This window comes from Diabrotica undecimpunctata, chromosome 1 (assembly GCF_040954645.1).
Source record: "Diabrotica undecimpunctata isolate CICGRU chromosome 1, icDiaUnde3, whole genome shotgun sequence".
Taxonomy (NCBI): Eukaryota; Metazoa; Arthropoda; class Insecta; order Coleoptera; family Chrysomelidae; genus Diabrotica; species Diabrotica undecimpunctata.
The window spans coordinates 2840861-2858704 of record NC_092803.1 but is presented as its reverse complement, the minus strand read 5'-3'; the positions used below and the strand labels follow the sequence as shown (position 1 = coordinate 2858704).

At 37.1% G+C, this 17844-nt stretch overlaps 1 protein-coding gene across 4 annotated transcripts in view; it reads left to right on the top strand.

Moving 5' to 3' along the window:
• The window catches only part of LOC140444088 (uncharacterized), a 47854-nt gene that overhangs the window by 12368 nt on the left and 17642 nt on the right, over positions 1–17844 (top strand). For 3 of the 4 annotated variants that reach the window (XM_072535764.1, XM_072535756.1, XM_072535737.1), the window contains exons 2-3: positions 1276–1431; positions 10061–10180. In XM_072535764.1, the coding sequence (XP_072391865.1) occupies positions 1276–1431; positions 10061–10180 (276 nt within the window). Of the gene's footprint in view, positions 1–1275; positions 1432–10060; positions 10181–15544; positions 15659–17844 lie in introns of those variants that run through there. The other variant, XM_072535774.1, reaches the window with a different exon arrangement.

The following is a 17844-nucleotide window of genomic DNA, read 5'->3' as shown; positions in this document are numbered from 1 at the left end:
ACTGATTTATATGAAGAAATTAAAGCTATTCAACAATTTTTTTACGCAGAAAAAAGGCCTAGTGATATTCTTGAATATATTTACGAAAATAATCTTGTATCAACATTTCCCAACTTAACTATAATAGTACGTATATTCCTAACTCTACCTGTTACTGTAGCTACGGGTGAGCGGTCGTTTTTAAAACTTAAGATTATTAAAAACTATTTGCGATCCTCGATGAAGCAAGATAGACTTTCTGCTTTAGCAATGTTATCTATAGAACATGAAGATTGTGCGACATTGGACATTAAACATATTGTCAAAAAGTTTTCCGAGACGAAAGCCCGAAAAGTCTTTCACCTATTCTCGGTTTATTTTAATTAAATGGACGTTTAAATTAGGATATACATATTCTGGACGTTGGATCATGGTTATTAAATTAGGATAAAGGACGTTTAAATTAGGATATTAGGATATACATTAGGATATATATGGACGTTGGATCATGGAGATTACTCGAAATCTTCAAGTAAGTATTTATCTATTTACAAATTATTATTGTTATAGTATGCATCTTCTGCACATTATGTATGTCTAAAATGTTGGAAGGGGGGCGGCAAATATTAAGTGGCACACGGGCGGCCAATACCTTAGCGGCGGCCCTGATCTTTCATATCAGTCTCGAGAAACAAACCTTTATTGGTTTTTCTCTGACGATTTCGAACCATACTGGAACAAAAATAAAAATATTATTTTGTTTAAATATTAATGTGACACCTTGAAACGTTTCAAAGTGCCCCGTCGAGTTGTTTCATTGTACTCCAAACGTCCATATTTTCTATTTTATGCCAAATTCACAAAAAACAACAATTATAGAAAAGAAAATGCATAAAAGCAATTCAGTAAATGTAAACGTTTCGAATAATGCTACTCAACTAGATAAAATATTGCAGTTTTTACCTAAAAATCAAAGGATGCCCGCACGTAACAATTTAGTTTTGTCACACAGAAACACAATTTTCTCAGCCGTGTCCAAACTACAACCAAGATTATAACGAAACAAAGATGGGTGCCGATCGAAGCACCACTGACAGTAACAGGTTCTCATTTATCCTCCAGAATTTGATATAAGAACAATGTTTCAAGGTGCCCCGTGTTTCAATGTGCCCCGTGCTCCCCTACATATAAATGGTTTAATAATTACCTGGTTTAATCAAAGGAAAGTACAAGAATTTAATCAAGCCAACTGTAAAGCAGAAATATATTCTAATAAGGTGAATGATGCTCTTTTAGATACGTTCAAAAATGAAATTAAAGAGGAGTCCAATAGAGAAAGTACACATGATACATTTGATGATTCAGACTTAAATGAATACTCGTTAAAAATTGAAATAAAAGAAGATGAAAATAAATTTATGCCATATGAAGAAAAACAAACAAAAGAAAAAGGTAAGTATATGACAAGAATTCATATATGGTTCTTTATAGACCCTTCTTTCAGTGCCTCATTTCTTTGTAATATGTGGGCTGGTTAGCGACAAAAAATTTTATGTTAGTGTCTATTTATCAAGAAAATAGGAAATACATATTGCGTTATAAACATATTAATAAATTCAGATATTTAATATTCTATAGTCCCTCTCACCTTAACTTTGCAGTACAGGCTATTATCGCCAACAACGTTGCCAAATTCCATCAGAAAATGGTTTTAAAAAAATAAAATTGAATGAAGAGTTTTATGGAATTATATTATCTACATGTTGCTACCAGAGGTTATAAAACACATTATGTTCGAAAAATACTTGCATGTAAATGAAATAAAAATAATTATGTATGCATTTATATAATAATACATTTAAGAACATAAAAATGTTCAATCGTAATAAATAAGTGGGTATATAGATAATTAAAATGTTTAAACTACGAGGCGTGTTTTTAAGTAAGTACCGTTTTGGAATTAAAAAAAGACCTGCAAAGATATGGCAATAATTTTATTTTTACATGAAAGCCTGTACCTTAATCTACTTTTCTACATAATTTCCGTGAATATTGAGGCACTTGTCATAACGTGGTACCAGTTTTTGAATACCCTCCTGATAAAATTCTGCCGCCTGACTTGTTAACCACTGCATAAATGTTTTGACTTCGTTATCGTCTTGAAGACGCTGACCGCCCAGGTGTTTCTTCAAGTGCTGGAACAAATGGTAGTCGCTGGGCGCCAGATCAGGGCTGTATGGAGGATGATCTAGAGTTTCCCATTTAAATGATTTGATGAGATCTTTGGTCTGATTAGCCACATGTGGACGGGCATTGTCATATAGCAAAACGATACCCTTACTCAACTTGCCACGTCTTTTGTTTTGGATTGCACGACGCAGATTTTTCAATGTCTCACAATAAGATGCTGCATTGATTGTTTCATTACGAGGCAGAAACTCCACTAGCAATAACTCCACTGTCCCAAAAAACTGTGCACATGATTTTCCGGGTAGAAATTGTTTGCTTAAACTTCACTCTTTTGGGTGATGATGAATGTCGCCATTCCATGGATTGTTGTTTCGATTCTGGTGTGACGTAGGCCACCCACGTTTCGTCACCAGTAACAATTTGGTCTAAAAAATCTTCACCTTCACTGTGGTACCGCTCAAGGAAAGTCAATGCACTGCCTAAACGTTGGGTTTTGTGCAAATCCGTCAACATTTTTGGAACCCAACGCGAACACAATTTCCGGTAATTCAAGTTCTCGGTAACAATGTGATACAAAACACTACGAGAATACTGAGGAAAGCAGTCGGACAATGATGAAATTGTAAAGTGTCTGTTTTCTGCACCAAATTTTCATTAACGACCGAAGGACGCCCACTCCGTTCTTCATCATGCACATTTGTGCGACCATCTTTAAATGCTCTCACCCATTTCCTTACCATTCCATCACTCATAATGTTTTGTCCGTAAACTTCAACGATCTCACGATGAATATCGATCGGTTTTACGCCTTTAGCACTAAGAAATCGTATAACAGCCCATACTTCACAATCAGCGTGAATCACGATTGTTGGAGGCATCTTAAACACTGGAGTAAACAAGTATACAATGAAGAATCAGACTGTAATGGCGTCAGTGCGTAGACAAGAGATGTAGGTAACCTGCGCCGAACGCCGACCGTAGCGCTGCGGCGGCGGAATCGCAAAACGGTACTTACTTAAAAAACATGCGTCGTACATATGTACTTCAGTTTTTTGTCCATTCTCGTGTCTTCGTCACTTTCCCTCTCACTGTCGCCATTAATGTTTACTATAACTGAGTCAATATTGTCCATTAAATTATCTTTACTCCACATGGTAAATGGAAAAATATTTAGTGTACAATCATTAACCTCATTAAAGTTATTGTTTGCACATTACATCTTTTTCTTTTCACACTTCTTACATTGAAACAGGGGGTGTAATCTCAAATGTCGCTTTTGAGTCGATTGTTTTGCACTTAAGTGTAGATGCATTTGTTAAAAAAAATATTGTTACGAACATACTTTTGGCATGGCCCAGGTAACGGTTGCATTGCATCTCTAATACTCTCGAAAGTTCGCGGCGTATCGAGTGCGAGAGAGAATAACCGGTCACGTAGGTGAATTAGAGGTGGGACAACGCCAGAATATTCTCGATACAGTAACTGTAGTATATATAGGTAACAGTGTTAGAAGTAGGGTTAGTCGATAAGAGAGTACCGAACTGTAAAGTTATAAATAAATATGTTTATATAAATTCGAACCGCTCGTTTTATTTAATCACGCTACAGTTGGTGTCCGGTGTGAGATTTGCAAATAAATTCAGCAGTGATTTTTGAAAAAGACTTTTGAACTTTTGAAAAGTATTATTCGTCGGGAACATCCGCGTAGTGATCTTTATATAAAAGAACATTTAAAAAGTACGTGTGTGCCTGACCAAAGATGCTGCTAGTAGAACTTTCAGTAAAACAGTTGCGTGAGCAACTAGAAGAACGCGATGAAGACTGCAGTGGGTCCAAGAAGACACTCCAAGAACGACTAAAGACTGTTCTCAACAAGAATGGAGAAGACCCAGAGACATTCCAGTTCCAGTCAGCAGAGGAAGCCGTTTTAACTAAAATAATTGATGGAAAATTCGAGAATGTTTCCAAAAGATTCGATGAAACGTCGCAAATGATAGAAGAATCTTCTAAAAAAAATGATGAAAGATTCAATGAAACGTCTCAAATGATAGAAGAATCTTCTAAAAAAAATGATGATAAATTCGAGAATGTTTCCAAAAGATTCGATGAAACGTCTCAAATGATAGAAGAATCTTCTAAAAAAAATGATGATAAATTCGAGAACGTTTCCAAAAGATTCGATGAAACGTCTCAAATTATTAAAGAAGCAGCTAAACAAAATGAAGAGAAATTCGAAAATGTTGCTAGAAGATTCGACGAGACTTCTCAAATAATTAAAGAAGTATGTAATCAAAACAATGAGAAATTTGAAGAAGTCTCAAGAACATTTGATAAAGTAGAAGAGAAGATCAAACAATTAGAGAGCATGATAACCAATACAAAAGTGCTACCACCAGTTAATGCAGTAGCCTTAGATCCGGTAGTGAAAGAAGAATTACCTAGAGACGAAATGACACATAATATGAGATTCAAATTGCCACCATTTGATGGAAAGTCTTCTTGGTCCATATACCTTAGACAATTTGAAGCTATTGCGACAGCCAATCATTGGACAGAACAAGAAAAAGCTGTTTCCTTGACTGCTGCTTTACGAGGTGATGCTGCGGATATCCTAAGATCAATTCCTAAGGGTCAAGAAAAATGTTACCAGACCTTGTTCACTCGACTAGACAAACGTTACGGAGATGCCCATCTACAACCAGTGTACAAAGTACAAATAAGAAGTAGAATCCAACGAGCAAGTGAGAGTTTGCAAGAGTTTGAAGCAGATGTTGCTCGTATAGTGCGGTTGGCTTATCCGGAGGTACCAGACAACATTTTGGAAGAAATTGCTGTAGATGCCTTCGTCAATGGGTTAAGAGACATTGAACTACAGAAAGCTTTACGACTAGCAAGACCGAAAGTTTTAGATGAAGCGCTCGCTATTGCCTTAGAACATGAAACAGCTAGTCAAGCTTCACGGAGCTATCGAGTACGAACCTCTGAAGAGAGCGACGAACAAAACGAGAAACGTCTGGAGGAAATCGTACGGAAAGTAGTTCGTGACATGATGCCGAAGAGACGTGAACCCAGATGTTGGAATGGTAACGACGTAGGTCACATTCGTCGTAAATTGCAAGAAAATAATACAGCAGTCAGAAAACTAGAACGGGTCGACAACAAGGGGCAACTGCCGACCTCGAGAAACACAGCCCCCATAGTAACTGTCAACATTACGTCCTCAGGTGGAATTCATAGCTTGTACATAGAGGGTCGTATCAATAATAAAAGTAGATCGTTTTTGGTAGATACAGGTGCAACGAGAACTATTGCACGGCCAGAAGTAGTACGAGGCCATCTTAAATTATTGCCTGCAACAGTAAAGCTTAGAACAGCAACTGGTGAGATAATTAATACATATGGCGAGGCTAATATGTCAGTATCCATTGGCCAGACCACAGTGCAACATACAGTATTAATTGCAGAGATCTCCGATGATTTCATATTGGGGATGGATTTACTAAGGAAAGTTGGGGCTGTATTGAATGTCAAAGATGGAGTTCTCGAGATCAGTGGTGAAGAGTTGCCGTTTCATGAAGACCAAGAAGATGTTATCAGCTTAATAACTACTTGTGACGTAACAATACCCGGTAATAGTGAGAAAATTTTAATGACCAGACCTGATGGTTACTGCCGAGAGGGAAGTTTAAGGATGGTCGAAGATGTGAATAATGCCGAGTTCCTAACGGCAAAAGCTTTGGTGAGAATTCGAGATTTCGTTCCTGTAAGAGTTATGAATTTAAAGGGAACTGCTATTAAGTTGAGTAAAAGAACTTTGATTGGACAGTGTGTTCCCGTGGCTTCGATTTGTTCCATGAATACTAATGAGAAACCGTCGAAATCTAAGTATCCAAAGGAGCTTGTCGAGACGATGATTAAAACGTGCCAAGATCTCGATGATGAACGAACTAAAAAAGTGAAGTCTATGCTGATAGAATTTCAAGATGTTTTTGCCATGGATAAGAAGGATAATGGCAAAACAAGCATAGTAAAGCATAAAATTAATACCGGAGACGCTCAGCCAATCAGACAACAACCTAGACGACTTCCATTTTCGAAAAGAGATGAAGCCGAAGACATCATCAAAGATATGAACAAACAAGGGGTAATTGAACCATCAAACAGTCCATGGACATCACCAGTAGTCCTAGTAAAGAAGAAAGATGGTTCAACACGTTTTTGTATTGACTACCGACAGCTCAATGCAGTAACTAAAAAAGATAGTTATCCTTTGCCCAGAATAGACGATACTTTGGATACACTTTCTGGTTCTCGTTGGTTCTCCACACTCGATCTGAAAAGTGGATATTGGCAAGTAGACATGGAGCCAGCTGATCGTGAAAAAACCGCATTCTCGATAGGATCGGGGCTTTGGCAGTTCACAGTTATGCCCTTTGGTTTATGTAATGCCCCGGCCACATTTGAAAGATTAATGGATGCAGTTTTAAGAGGTCTAACATGGAAAACATGCCTGGTTTATTTGGATGATGTAATTGTAGTTGGAAGATCCTTCGATGAACATGCCAATAATCTAACAGAAGTCTTTCAACGATTGCGGGCAGCGAATCTGAAGTTGAGTCCGAAGAAATGTCACTTGTTTCGACGAGAAGTGAAGTACTTGGGACATATTGTAGCAAGTAATGGTGTAACAGCTGATCCTGAAAAACTTGCAGCGATTAAGGATTGGCCAGTACCAAGAGATAAACACGAAATTAGAAGTTTTCTTGGCCTATGTACATATTACCGCCGTTTTGTCAAAGGATTTGCCAATATCTCCAAGCCATTAACAAAGTTGACAGAAGAAGGCAAAGAATATACATGGAGCGAAGAGTGTCAAAGAGCTTTTGAACACTTACAAATGGCTCTGATCAGCGCACCGATTTTAAGCTACCCTAGACAGGCAGGAAAATTTGTGTTGGACACCGATGCAAGCAACAGTGCAATAGGAGCTGTTCTTTCCCAAATCCAAGATGGACAGGAGAAAGTCATTGCTTACTTTAGCAAAGTCTTGTCAAAACCAGAAAGAAACTATTGCGTTACCAGAAGAGAATTGCTAGGCGTAGTGAAGGCTTGTGAGCATTTCCATAAATACTTGTATGGCAGAAAGTTTCTTCTTCGCACGGATCACGCTGCTCTAAAATGGCTCCTACAATTTCGTAATCCAGAGGGCCAGATGGCAAGATGGTTAGAACGATTACAAGAATATGATTACGAGATCGAACACAGGGCTGGCAGAGTTCATTCAAATGCTGATGCCCTTTCGAGACGGCCGTGCAGTGCAAATTGTAATCACTGTCTTAAATTAGAAGAACGACTTTGCCCCGTGAGACGAACCACCGTCATTAATGAGCAATGGCAGCCTCAACAGCTACAAGACGCTCAAGCAGATGATCCATGTATAAAAAGAGTATTGGATTGGATGCGTCGAAGTGAGAGACCTTCTTGGCAAGACATTAGTGCATGTAGTCCAGAAGTCAAGTGTTACTGGAGCCAATGGAATTGCCTAGTGCTGAAAGATGATCTTCTGTATAGAACCTTTGAGAACGATGATGGTACAGAAACTAAGCTTCAGTTGATTGTACCTAAAAGTAAAGTGTCAGAAGTATTGCGTCAGTTGCATGACGGTGCATCAGGTGGACACTTTGGTATCACGAAGACTCTGCAAAAGGTTCGAGAACGGTTCTATTGGGTGAACTGTAAAGATGATGTAAGAAGATGGTGCCGGAAATGTGAACTGTGTGCAACCAGTAATGGTCCAGCTGGTAAAAAGAGGGCACCCATGAGACAGTACAATGTTGGTAGTCCTATGGAAAGAGTAGCAATCGACATTGCAGGTCCACTTCCAGAGACAAATGATGGAAATAAATATATCCTGGTAGCCATGGATTATTTTACGAAATGGACTGAGGCCTATGCGATACCAAATCAAGAAGCTGCTACCGTTGCAGAGGTACTTGTTAAAGAATTCTTTAGCCGATTTGGTGTTCCTTTGGAGATCCACTCCGACCAAGGGCGAAATTTCGAGTCAACCCTTTTCCAAAACGTTTGTAAATTGATTGGTGTCAATAAGACCAGAACGACACCCCTGCATCCTCAATCAGATGGAATGGTCGAGAGAATGAACCGAACAATGGGTAAACACCTGTCCAAAGTTGTATCAGAACATCAAAGAGATTGGGACCAGCACATTCATTTATTCCTAATGGCCTACCGCTCGGCCGTGAATGAAACTACAGGCCAGACTCCAACCTGCCTGATGTTAGGTCGTGAAGTTCGTTTACCCTGCGACCTAGAGTTTGGCTGCAGACCTTCCGAAGAACATGTGGCAAGCGAAGATTATGTCGACCGCCTGAAGTTAAGAATGAACAACATTCATGAACTTGCCCGACAACACATCCAGATAGCCAGTGACAGAATGAAAGATCAATATGATTCTCGATGTAAGAGTGAAAGCTATGAAGTAGGCGATCTTGTTTGGCTTTATAATCCACAACGTCGTCGAGGCTTGTCTCCCAAACTGCAAAGACAATGGGAAGGTCCATATGAAATTAAAAAGAAAATAAATGACGTAATATACCGAATTAAGAAGTTGCCGAAAGGTAAACCAAAAGTAGTTCACATAAATCGTCTTGCACCATATGCTGGCTCAAATGAAACAGAAGAAGCACGAACCCTTCAACATGAGATCAAAGATGACCGGCGACCAAGCTTTAATGAATTTATGTCAAATTACGCAGAGAGAAAGAGTGCTAGATTCGGCGTGACCACAGAAGTTCAGCAGGATCTTTTTAGTGTTCCGCATAACGTCTCTCTAGCCCACTGTGTTGCCCAAGATCTTGAGATGACTAAAGGAATCTCATCCGTATTTTATAAGAAATTCGGTCGTTTGGACGAGTTAAAAAACCAGCAGCCTAAAGTTGGAAGAGTACTGAGATTAGAAGATGGTTCCCGATCTTTGCTGTATATGGTGACCAGGAAGTCTTATACAGACAGGGCAAGCTACGAGGATATATGGCGTGCTCTAACTAATTTGAAGAAAATTGTGTGCAATTACGACATCAAGAATTTGGCCTTACCCAAGTTAGGCCATGCACTAGATAATCTGGACTGGAAGATTGTCAGAAGCATGCTTGAAGTGATCTTCCGAGACACCGGCGTACGAATTACTGTGTGTTGCATTAACCCGATGGGATCGTATCCTTCAAAGTCAGTAGACTGTTATTTCTTTCTAAAGGGTTCATGCAGAGCTGGAGAGTCCTGTAGATTCCGCCATGCTGTGCCTACCGGAGTTGCTGATCGGGACGATCAGATTTAAGAGGGGAGCAGTGTTACGAACATACTTTTGGCATGGCCCAGGTAACGGTTGCATTGCATCTCTAATACTCTCGAAAGTTCGCGGCGTATCGAGTGCGAGAGAGAATAACCGGTCACGTAGGTGAATTAGAGGTGGGACAACGCCAGAATATTCTCGATACAGTAACCGTAGTATATATAGGTAACAGTGTTAGAAGTAGGGTTAGTCGATAAGAGAGTACCGAACTGTAAAGTTATAAATAAATATGTTTATATAAATTCGAACCGCTCGTTTTATTTAATCACGCTACAATATATATTATCTTCTCTAATAAATTGATATGGTCTGGCTTTATGTTTAAGTTCTGAAATATATGATCTAATTAACAGAATTAAAATTCGGGAGAATATACCTTCTACATTGCTAAATTAAATATTCCTCACATCTCAGACACTAAGATTAAAAAGTTTGCTGGTTTGTTATTTATGTCTTAAGTTATATATATATATATATATATATATATATATATATATATATATATATTGGTTTTTATTTTAGACTTTTCCCGAGGGAAGGATACATTGGAAAGTATGAAAACAATTGACTTACATTCATCTAATAAAGAACAACATACAAGTCATACTGCAGAAGGAAAAACGTTAAAATGTGAATTTTGTGGTAAGCAGTTTGGTAGAAAAAAAAATTTAAATCTACACATGAAAATTCATGGGGAAAAACCTTACAAGTGTGACATTTGTTTTAAGCGGTTTTCTCAACTAAGTAATATGAAAAAACATATGGGAATACATACCGGAGAAACAACTTACAAGTGTGAAATTTGTTTTAAGCAATTTAATCGAGGTAATTTAAAAAATCACTTAAGAATACACACTGGAGAAAAGCCATACAAGTGTGAAATTTGTTTTAAGCCGTTTTCTCAGAAACATAATTTAAATATACATTTGAGAGTGCACACTGGAGAAAATCCTTACAAGTGTGAAATTTGTTCCAAGCAGTTTTCTCAGAAAAGTAATTTGAACACACATTTGAGATTGCACACTGCAGAAAAATCTTACAAGTGTAAAATTTGTTTAAAGCAGTTTTCTCGACTAGATAATATAAAAGAACATATGAAAATGCACAGTAAAAATAAAACTTACAAGTGTGAAATTTGTTTAAAGCAGTTTTCTCGAGTATATACTATGAAACAACATATGAGAATACACACAGGAGAAATAACTTACCAGTGTGAAATCTGTTTTAAGCAATTTAGTACAGCAGGAAGTTTAAATGTTCATTTAAGAATTCACACTGGAGAAAAACCATACAAGTGTGAAATTTGTTTTAAGCAGTTTTCTCAGGCAAGTAGTTTGAAACAACATATTATGATTCACACTGTAAAACAAGATATGGGAATTCACACAGAAGAAAAAACTTACAAGTGTGAAGTTTGTTTAAAGCAGTTTTCTCGAGTATATACTATGAAACAACATATGAGAATACACACAGGAGAAATAACTTACCAGTGTGAAATCTGTTTTAAGCAATTTAGTGCAGCAGGAAGTTTAAAGGTTCATTTAAGATTACACACTGGGGAAAAGCCATACAAGTGTGAAATTTGTTTTAAGCAGTTTTCTCGAGCAGGTAATATGAAACAACATATGACAATACACACCGGAGAAAAAACCCACAAGTGTGAAATTTGTTTTAAAACGTTTAACGCAGCACATCATTTGAAATATCATATAAGAAGGCACACTAGAGAAAACCCATAGAAGTGTGAAATTTGTTTGAATCAGTTTTCTCAGGTAAATGCTTTGAAAGCACATTCCAGACTGCATACTGGAGAAAAACCTTATAGGTATGAAATTTGTTTTAAGCATTTTTTGAAGCAGTTAGTTTGAAAAACATTTGGAAGTGCACACTGGAAAAAAGTCTTATGAGTGTGAAATTTGTTTTAAATAATGTAATCAAAAAGGAGTTTGTTAAAGCAGTTTGTTGCGCTGCAGATTTATTTATTTATTTATCGTATGGTAATTACAACACATTTAGAACAAAATTACAAACACTAGTAATATAGGTATATGACAAACTTTAAATAGTTACAAACAAACATCAAATGTATTAATATAATCAATTGACTTTGAAGTTGCAAACAGGAAGTCTTCAGGGCTACCATTGTAGGATCTTGAGAAACACTCTTCAATAATGTGGTCGTTGGTTTGGTTCTCCCCACAGTTACATTGAGGAGACGGGTTCTTTCACCATTTATGTAGCATTTATACACATCTACCATGTCTGGTTCGGATCCTATTTAGAGTGGACCATGTTTTGCGTGGAAGATTAAACGCTGGTGGCTTGTGGGTAATGCAGGTCATGTTATTTAGCCATTCGTTACATTCTTGGGACCATGCATTCGTGATGTTGAACTCCTCATGTATCATTTATGCCGTTTTCATTGGTGATTTTCTAGAACGGAGACGGGTATTTCGTGCATCCTCGGTATCTTGGTGGATCGACAGGTTTATATTGTTTATGATCTTTTTGTATTCACGTGTAAGTGCGTCAACTCGTCATAATTGTGGAGGTGGGATGTGACTTAATACTGGAAGCCATTGGGTGGGAGTTGATTTAATTGTACCAGCTATCATTATCATAGTGCTGTGCAGCTGAGTGTCGAACTTTTTAACGTGTGGACTATGTAGCCAAACTGAAGCACAATATTCAGCAGTCTAGAAAACAAAGGCTAAGGCAGTAGAGCGGAGAGTGGAAGCCGATGCTCCCCAGGTGGCACCGCAGAGCTTCTGTATAATGTTATTTCTTGTACTCAACTTTTGGACAGTTTTTGTTAAATGCTCTTTAAATGATAGCGTTCTGTCTAGTGTTACGCCCAGGTACTTCGGTGTTTTGTTTTGGGTAAGTGTGGTATTTTCAAACCGTATGTTGAGTTCCTTTCCAGCAAGTTTATTGTTCAGGTGAAAGCAACTAACTTCTGTTTTGGATGTATTTGGTTGAAGTCGCCACTTGCGAAAATATTTGCCCAATATATATGCCGTCAGAACTTCTTCAGACGTTTCTAGTGTTCTGCATCGTGTAATGAGGGCCCTGGGTCCTGATTCTAATTGAGATTTCGACTCAAAACATGTCGAAATTAATATGGCGACGTCGAAATGCGACTTTGCGAACCTTGTGGATTTCAGCTGAACTAACCAAACGACGTCACTAGTTTTCGACTTATCGAAATTAATTTCAACTTCAAGAAAGTGGTTGAAATTTCATTTCGAGTCGAAATTAATCTGACATGACTGACTGGACTGGGAGAAGTGAACTTAGGTTCAGTTTAAGTAGGCGGTGTTTTGATCCTTGCAAGGAAAACTGAAGCAAAAAGTATCAATATGGCTGAGTTTTACGGACATTTGCTAGTTTTGGAGGAATTAGAGAGGTTAGATATCCGACGTTCATAACGGAGGATAAGAAGAATGTTACGGGATACTCAAAATTCTTTTTCACTAAGTGATGCTCAATTTAGGCAGCAATTCCGGCTTAATAAACAAGCTGCAAATTATTTAATAAGGGTATTAGAACCATATTTGGAAGAAGGTGTTTATGCCTCTAGGATACCCAAAATGTTTAGGGTTAGTATTATTAAGCTGCAGTAAATTTAAAAATATATTAGAATATAACCACTAAGTCAAATCTTAGTGGTTATAACTTAAGGATCTCCAACATCGCCTTTTTTTTTCTTGCCATCTTTTCTTTCAATTCAAAATATAATTGAGAATAGCCACTATTTATGATTTAACAACTCAAACAAGAAAAAAAAAGACGTCCACGTAACTTAAACAAAACAAACATTCAACAAGCGTTGTGCAGCGTGCAGCCAATAAACAAGAGGGCCAACCCAAATTTTCAGCAGTGTCAAAATGATAAAGTAAATATCCCCAGTTTTAACTACAATCGAAATGAATGAGAATCGCTAGCGATTGCGACTGTCATGGCGTAGTCGCTTTTAAATTTCGACATCGAAATGAAATAGAATCACGACCCAGTCATCGGCGTATCCGAACTTTCTTGATTGTGTTTCCGGCATATCTGCTAAGTATAAGCTAAATAGAAGTGGAAAGCACTGACCCCTGTAGTAGGCAGGCCATTCTTAAGTTTCTTTGGTGGGCTGATATCTGTGTCCACCACTACTTGAAACATTCAGTCGTTGAGCGTGCTATCTATTAGGCGTGCTATTGGTTTACAGGGGATTGCACGGAGAATTTTGTATATAAGGCCCTCTCTCCATACTGTATCGTAAGCTGCCGAGAGATCACTAAATGCCGCTGAAGTTTTAAATCTTCTTTGGTAACCCGCTTCGATGTAGGTGGTGAGTGACATTACCTGGTCCGCGCAGCTTCGTTCTGGTCGAAAACCCGCTTGTTCGACGGGATCACCTGGAACAGTTATGTACTGATTGTATTATATATAAGCCTCTAATAGTTTATAGATGGCAGAGAGAACGCTGCAGAAAAAAAACTGTTTGGAGTTTGTTCTTGGGATTTTTCATAATTTGAAAAATTATTTGATGCATCATAGAAATATTTAGAGATTTGAGGAAAATAACGGTCCAAGACGAATTATTTTTCATGCCATAAACCATCGCCTTGATAGATTGATTATCTAACATTTAGTCCCGATTTTTAGAATTTTTATGTGAAAAGTGTTTTGAAAATATTTCAAACTTATCCAAATTTGTATTATAAAAACAATAAATAGATTTGACCACTAAACGCATTTTGTTTAGATCCCTGAAAACTTTACCAAAACCTACGAATTATTAAAATACCCTTAAAAACCAAAAAAATTGTATCAATAAATATGGCTATATTCCGTCAACTAATCCCGATTCCAACAATTAATTGAAGAGGGTGACTCATTACCAAGATTTAAATGTTAGACTGTTATGAATTTCCGCAACTCAAGCCAAACCTGTCCGAAGTCGGGACTGTGGAAGCTGGTGTGTGACAGAGGGCGGTGCTGTCGCTATACCTATACACCATATATACGGCAGACACACAATCTGAACCCAGTTCGATGCTAAGCCTGTACGCAGATAATACAGCGATAGCTGCTAGCAGTATTAACCCAGATCTAGCTACGAGACACCTACAAAGAGCACTCAACGAACTTGAGTCATCGCGTGTGTGGTGGGAAATAGCCGCCAACCCTGACAAAACACAGGCCGTCATATACCTAAAAAAGAAAAGGCAGACCAAATAGGGTACGATCATTATTCGATATTCCCATTGAATGGTCAAACCAAGCCAAATATCTAATCATAACGTTGAATAAAAAGCTGATTTTCACAGAGCATGTAAAACAAACGGTCAACAAAGCTAAAACACTCAGGAGTCAACTCTCATCACTAATAGGTCGAAAGAGTAAACTAAAATTAAAAAAAAAAGATTAGGATGGCTAACTGCATAATTTTGCCAACACTAGCATATGCCTCAGCAGCATGGGGACATACGTGTAAAACCAACGGAAAAAGGATACAGACCATCCAGTACTTTATGACAGTGGCGGCTGGTGTGGTAAAATTTTGGGTAGGCCAAGCCAGCAAATTACATAACTATGGTCACGGGGTCATGACCCCCCCCCCCAAATGATTTCTCTGTTCATTTTAACTTCTGCGTTGTATCTAATTTTTGCGATTTTTGATTTTTCATCTAGCAACTCGCGAACAGAAAACGCCCTCTTCTGTACATCCTTAACGGACAGCAAATTACTTAAATGTTCCTTGCAACTGGAATGTTTTTTTAAGGAGGCAGACATATTTTTTAAATCAAAGTATCCAATTCTATACATATTTTTTATTAGAAAATAACAAACACGACCAACAATATAGACTGTTTTTCGTAATACTTCCAGACAACCATTTGTAGATATCATACCAAGAGCAATTAAAAGTACGCACCTTTTTCCCATCTTTTTGGTCAATTTGCAATGTTGGAGTAGGTCTTTCATTCATAATAATTTTTTTTCTATCAATTTCAGTTCTTCTAGATAATGGCGATTCCAATAGTGAAACAACAATGTCCAAACACTCACTATCAACATTACTATTACTGCAACCTGGTAAAGCGTCATAAAAACTCATTTTTATGTATCAATTATAAAACAATTTCACACACATATATATATATATATATATATATATATATATATATATATATATATATATATATATATATATATATATATATATATATATATATATATATATATATATAAGTTGCATACAATCAGGCGATATAGAAATCACGCAAATGTGATTTTTTTTCTTCGAATTTTACGAATTTTTTTAAATTTATTTGGCAACCGTGCACTTGTTTGCAATTGTGTTGTTTGTTTAAAAATATGTTACAATTATAGATTATGTTACATATTTTTTTTATCATAATTTAAAAGAAAATTTATATTACAATTCGATAATTACGTTACAAGTGACAACGATGGTCATCGTAAGTCCGATCGTCTGGTGCTTAAACAGCAAGCATAAACACGACAATATAAATCGTTGTCCGGCAAGCTGCTTAACTTCAAACGCTTTTTGTACGGGGATCTTATCTGAGCTGGGTTGGCCGGTTCCGATCAGGCCTATTAATGATATTTAAAATGCCTGAATACGATTCGATGTTTACTGTCGTAATATAACAACTCAGTTGTTTTAACGGACGCTAATGTATTGAGTGATTTAGTACATTTAAAAGTTATTTACATGCATTAACATAATTTTTAAATATATGTTTTTCAATTTTAAAGCTCTTAAAATTATTGGGTAGGCCCGGCCTATCCTGCCTACCCCCAAAAGCCGCCACTGCTTTATGATCAGAAAGACGACCCTCAGGCAGGTTAAAGGACCTACAGTCGCGAAACCTGAGTATCGAGGTCACGTGCTACAACCATGAGCTCGGTGGCCAGACCTTTCGGGCACTCGGCCGGCGAGGAGAACAAAATTTAGTTTGCCGATTCGGCGGCTGAGTAACCGAACACACAAAAATCCGGAGATCTGTCCGAAACACACTTTTGGAACACAAATCAAATAATAAATTCAATCGGTCATAGGGAGAAAAGCTCATCTAGCTACTCCTAAAATTAGGTGGCTTAACCACACAAGGTAAAACAGAGGATGTCCCCCAGGGCATCCAAAGTAACGCTCAGTACAAAAGCTACTCATTCGTTATGTCCTGCGATGGGTAGAATGGTTGGTTATAGCTTGGGTGTCAGATAGGTACCGCTCCTTTAAGGAGTGTGACTGGTTTGATCTTCGGACATGTGGGTCCCACTGACCCATTGGAACACACATGTCACTCTGAGCTATAACTGAATTAATCAATATCCTGGCATGTCAAATTTAAAGTATGTAGAAAATTCATGTGATAAGGTTAAGATTAATTTAAACACAGAATTATAGATATATAAAAATGGATGTATAAGATTATTATCTCCTATTTTTAAAATTTGGGATATTCACATTTTTATGATGCCAATTGCAAAAGCGTTACTTTCGATTATTAATGAAGAACAAAATAATATATTGGAAGATAACAGAAAATTCGATAACCGAGCACCTGGAGTGGATAGAACAACAGCAGAAATTTTAAAAAACATGGGAAAAAATGGAGAACCAGTATTATTAAAAATATTGAATGAAGACATCTCAGGAGATTGAAAAGTGTTTTTTCAAGCAGAGTGGGCATTCTGATTGTTTATTATTCTGCGGAATAATAAACAATCAGAATGCCCACAGTGCTTGAAAAAATAAGTCCGCGCATCTACTTCACGCAGACGGAATCAGCCATGTTTTAGTCGGAACCAGTGTTGTTCAGTGGCATTTTATCTGGTGTGCATAGAAAAATTAATCCGGTTTAATTTATTTACGGCAAGTATAGACATAATATGCACTATTTTATTCGTACTTTTAGTTGAAGAATAGATTAAATTATTTCAAATGTACTAAATTATTAATCTCTAAAAATTTAAATTACAGTTCTGTCGTAGTTTGTCACAAATTTCTCAATTCGAGTCTATGTTTCTGTTTAAAATATGGCAATCGCGTGCTGACAAACTGGCAGCATCTGAGAATTTATTAGAAAAACTAAACTATTACTACAGTATATTTATATTAGACAAATCAGAAAGTTGAAGTGGTAGTGTGGGTAGTAGTATACAGAATCATACAGCAGAATTCATAAAATATGATCAAAATGTATTTTTTAAACTCTTTATACTTGAAGAATACAGCATATAATATACATTATAATTTAATCGTTCTTGTTGAATTCATAAAATAA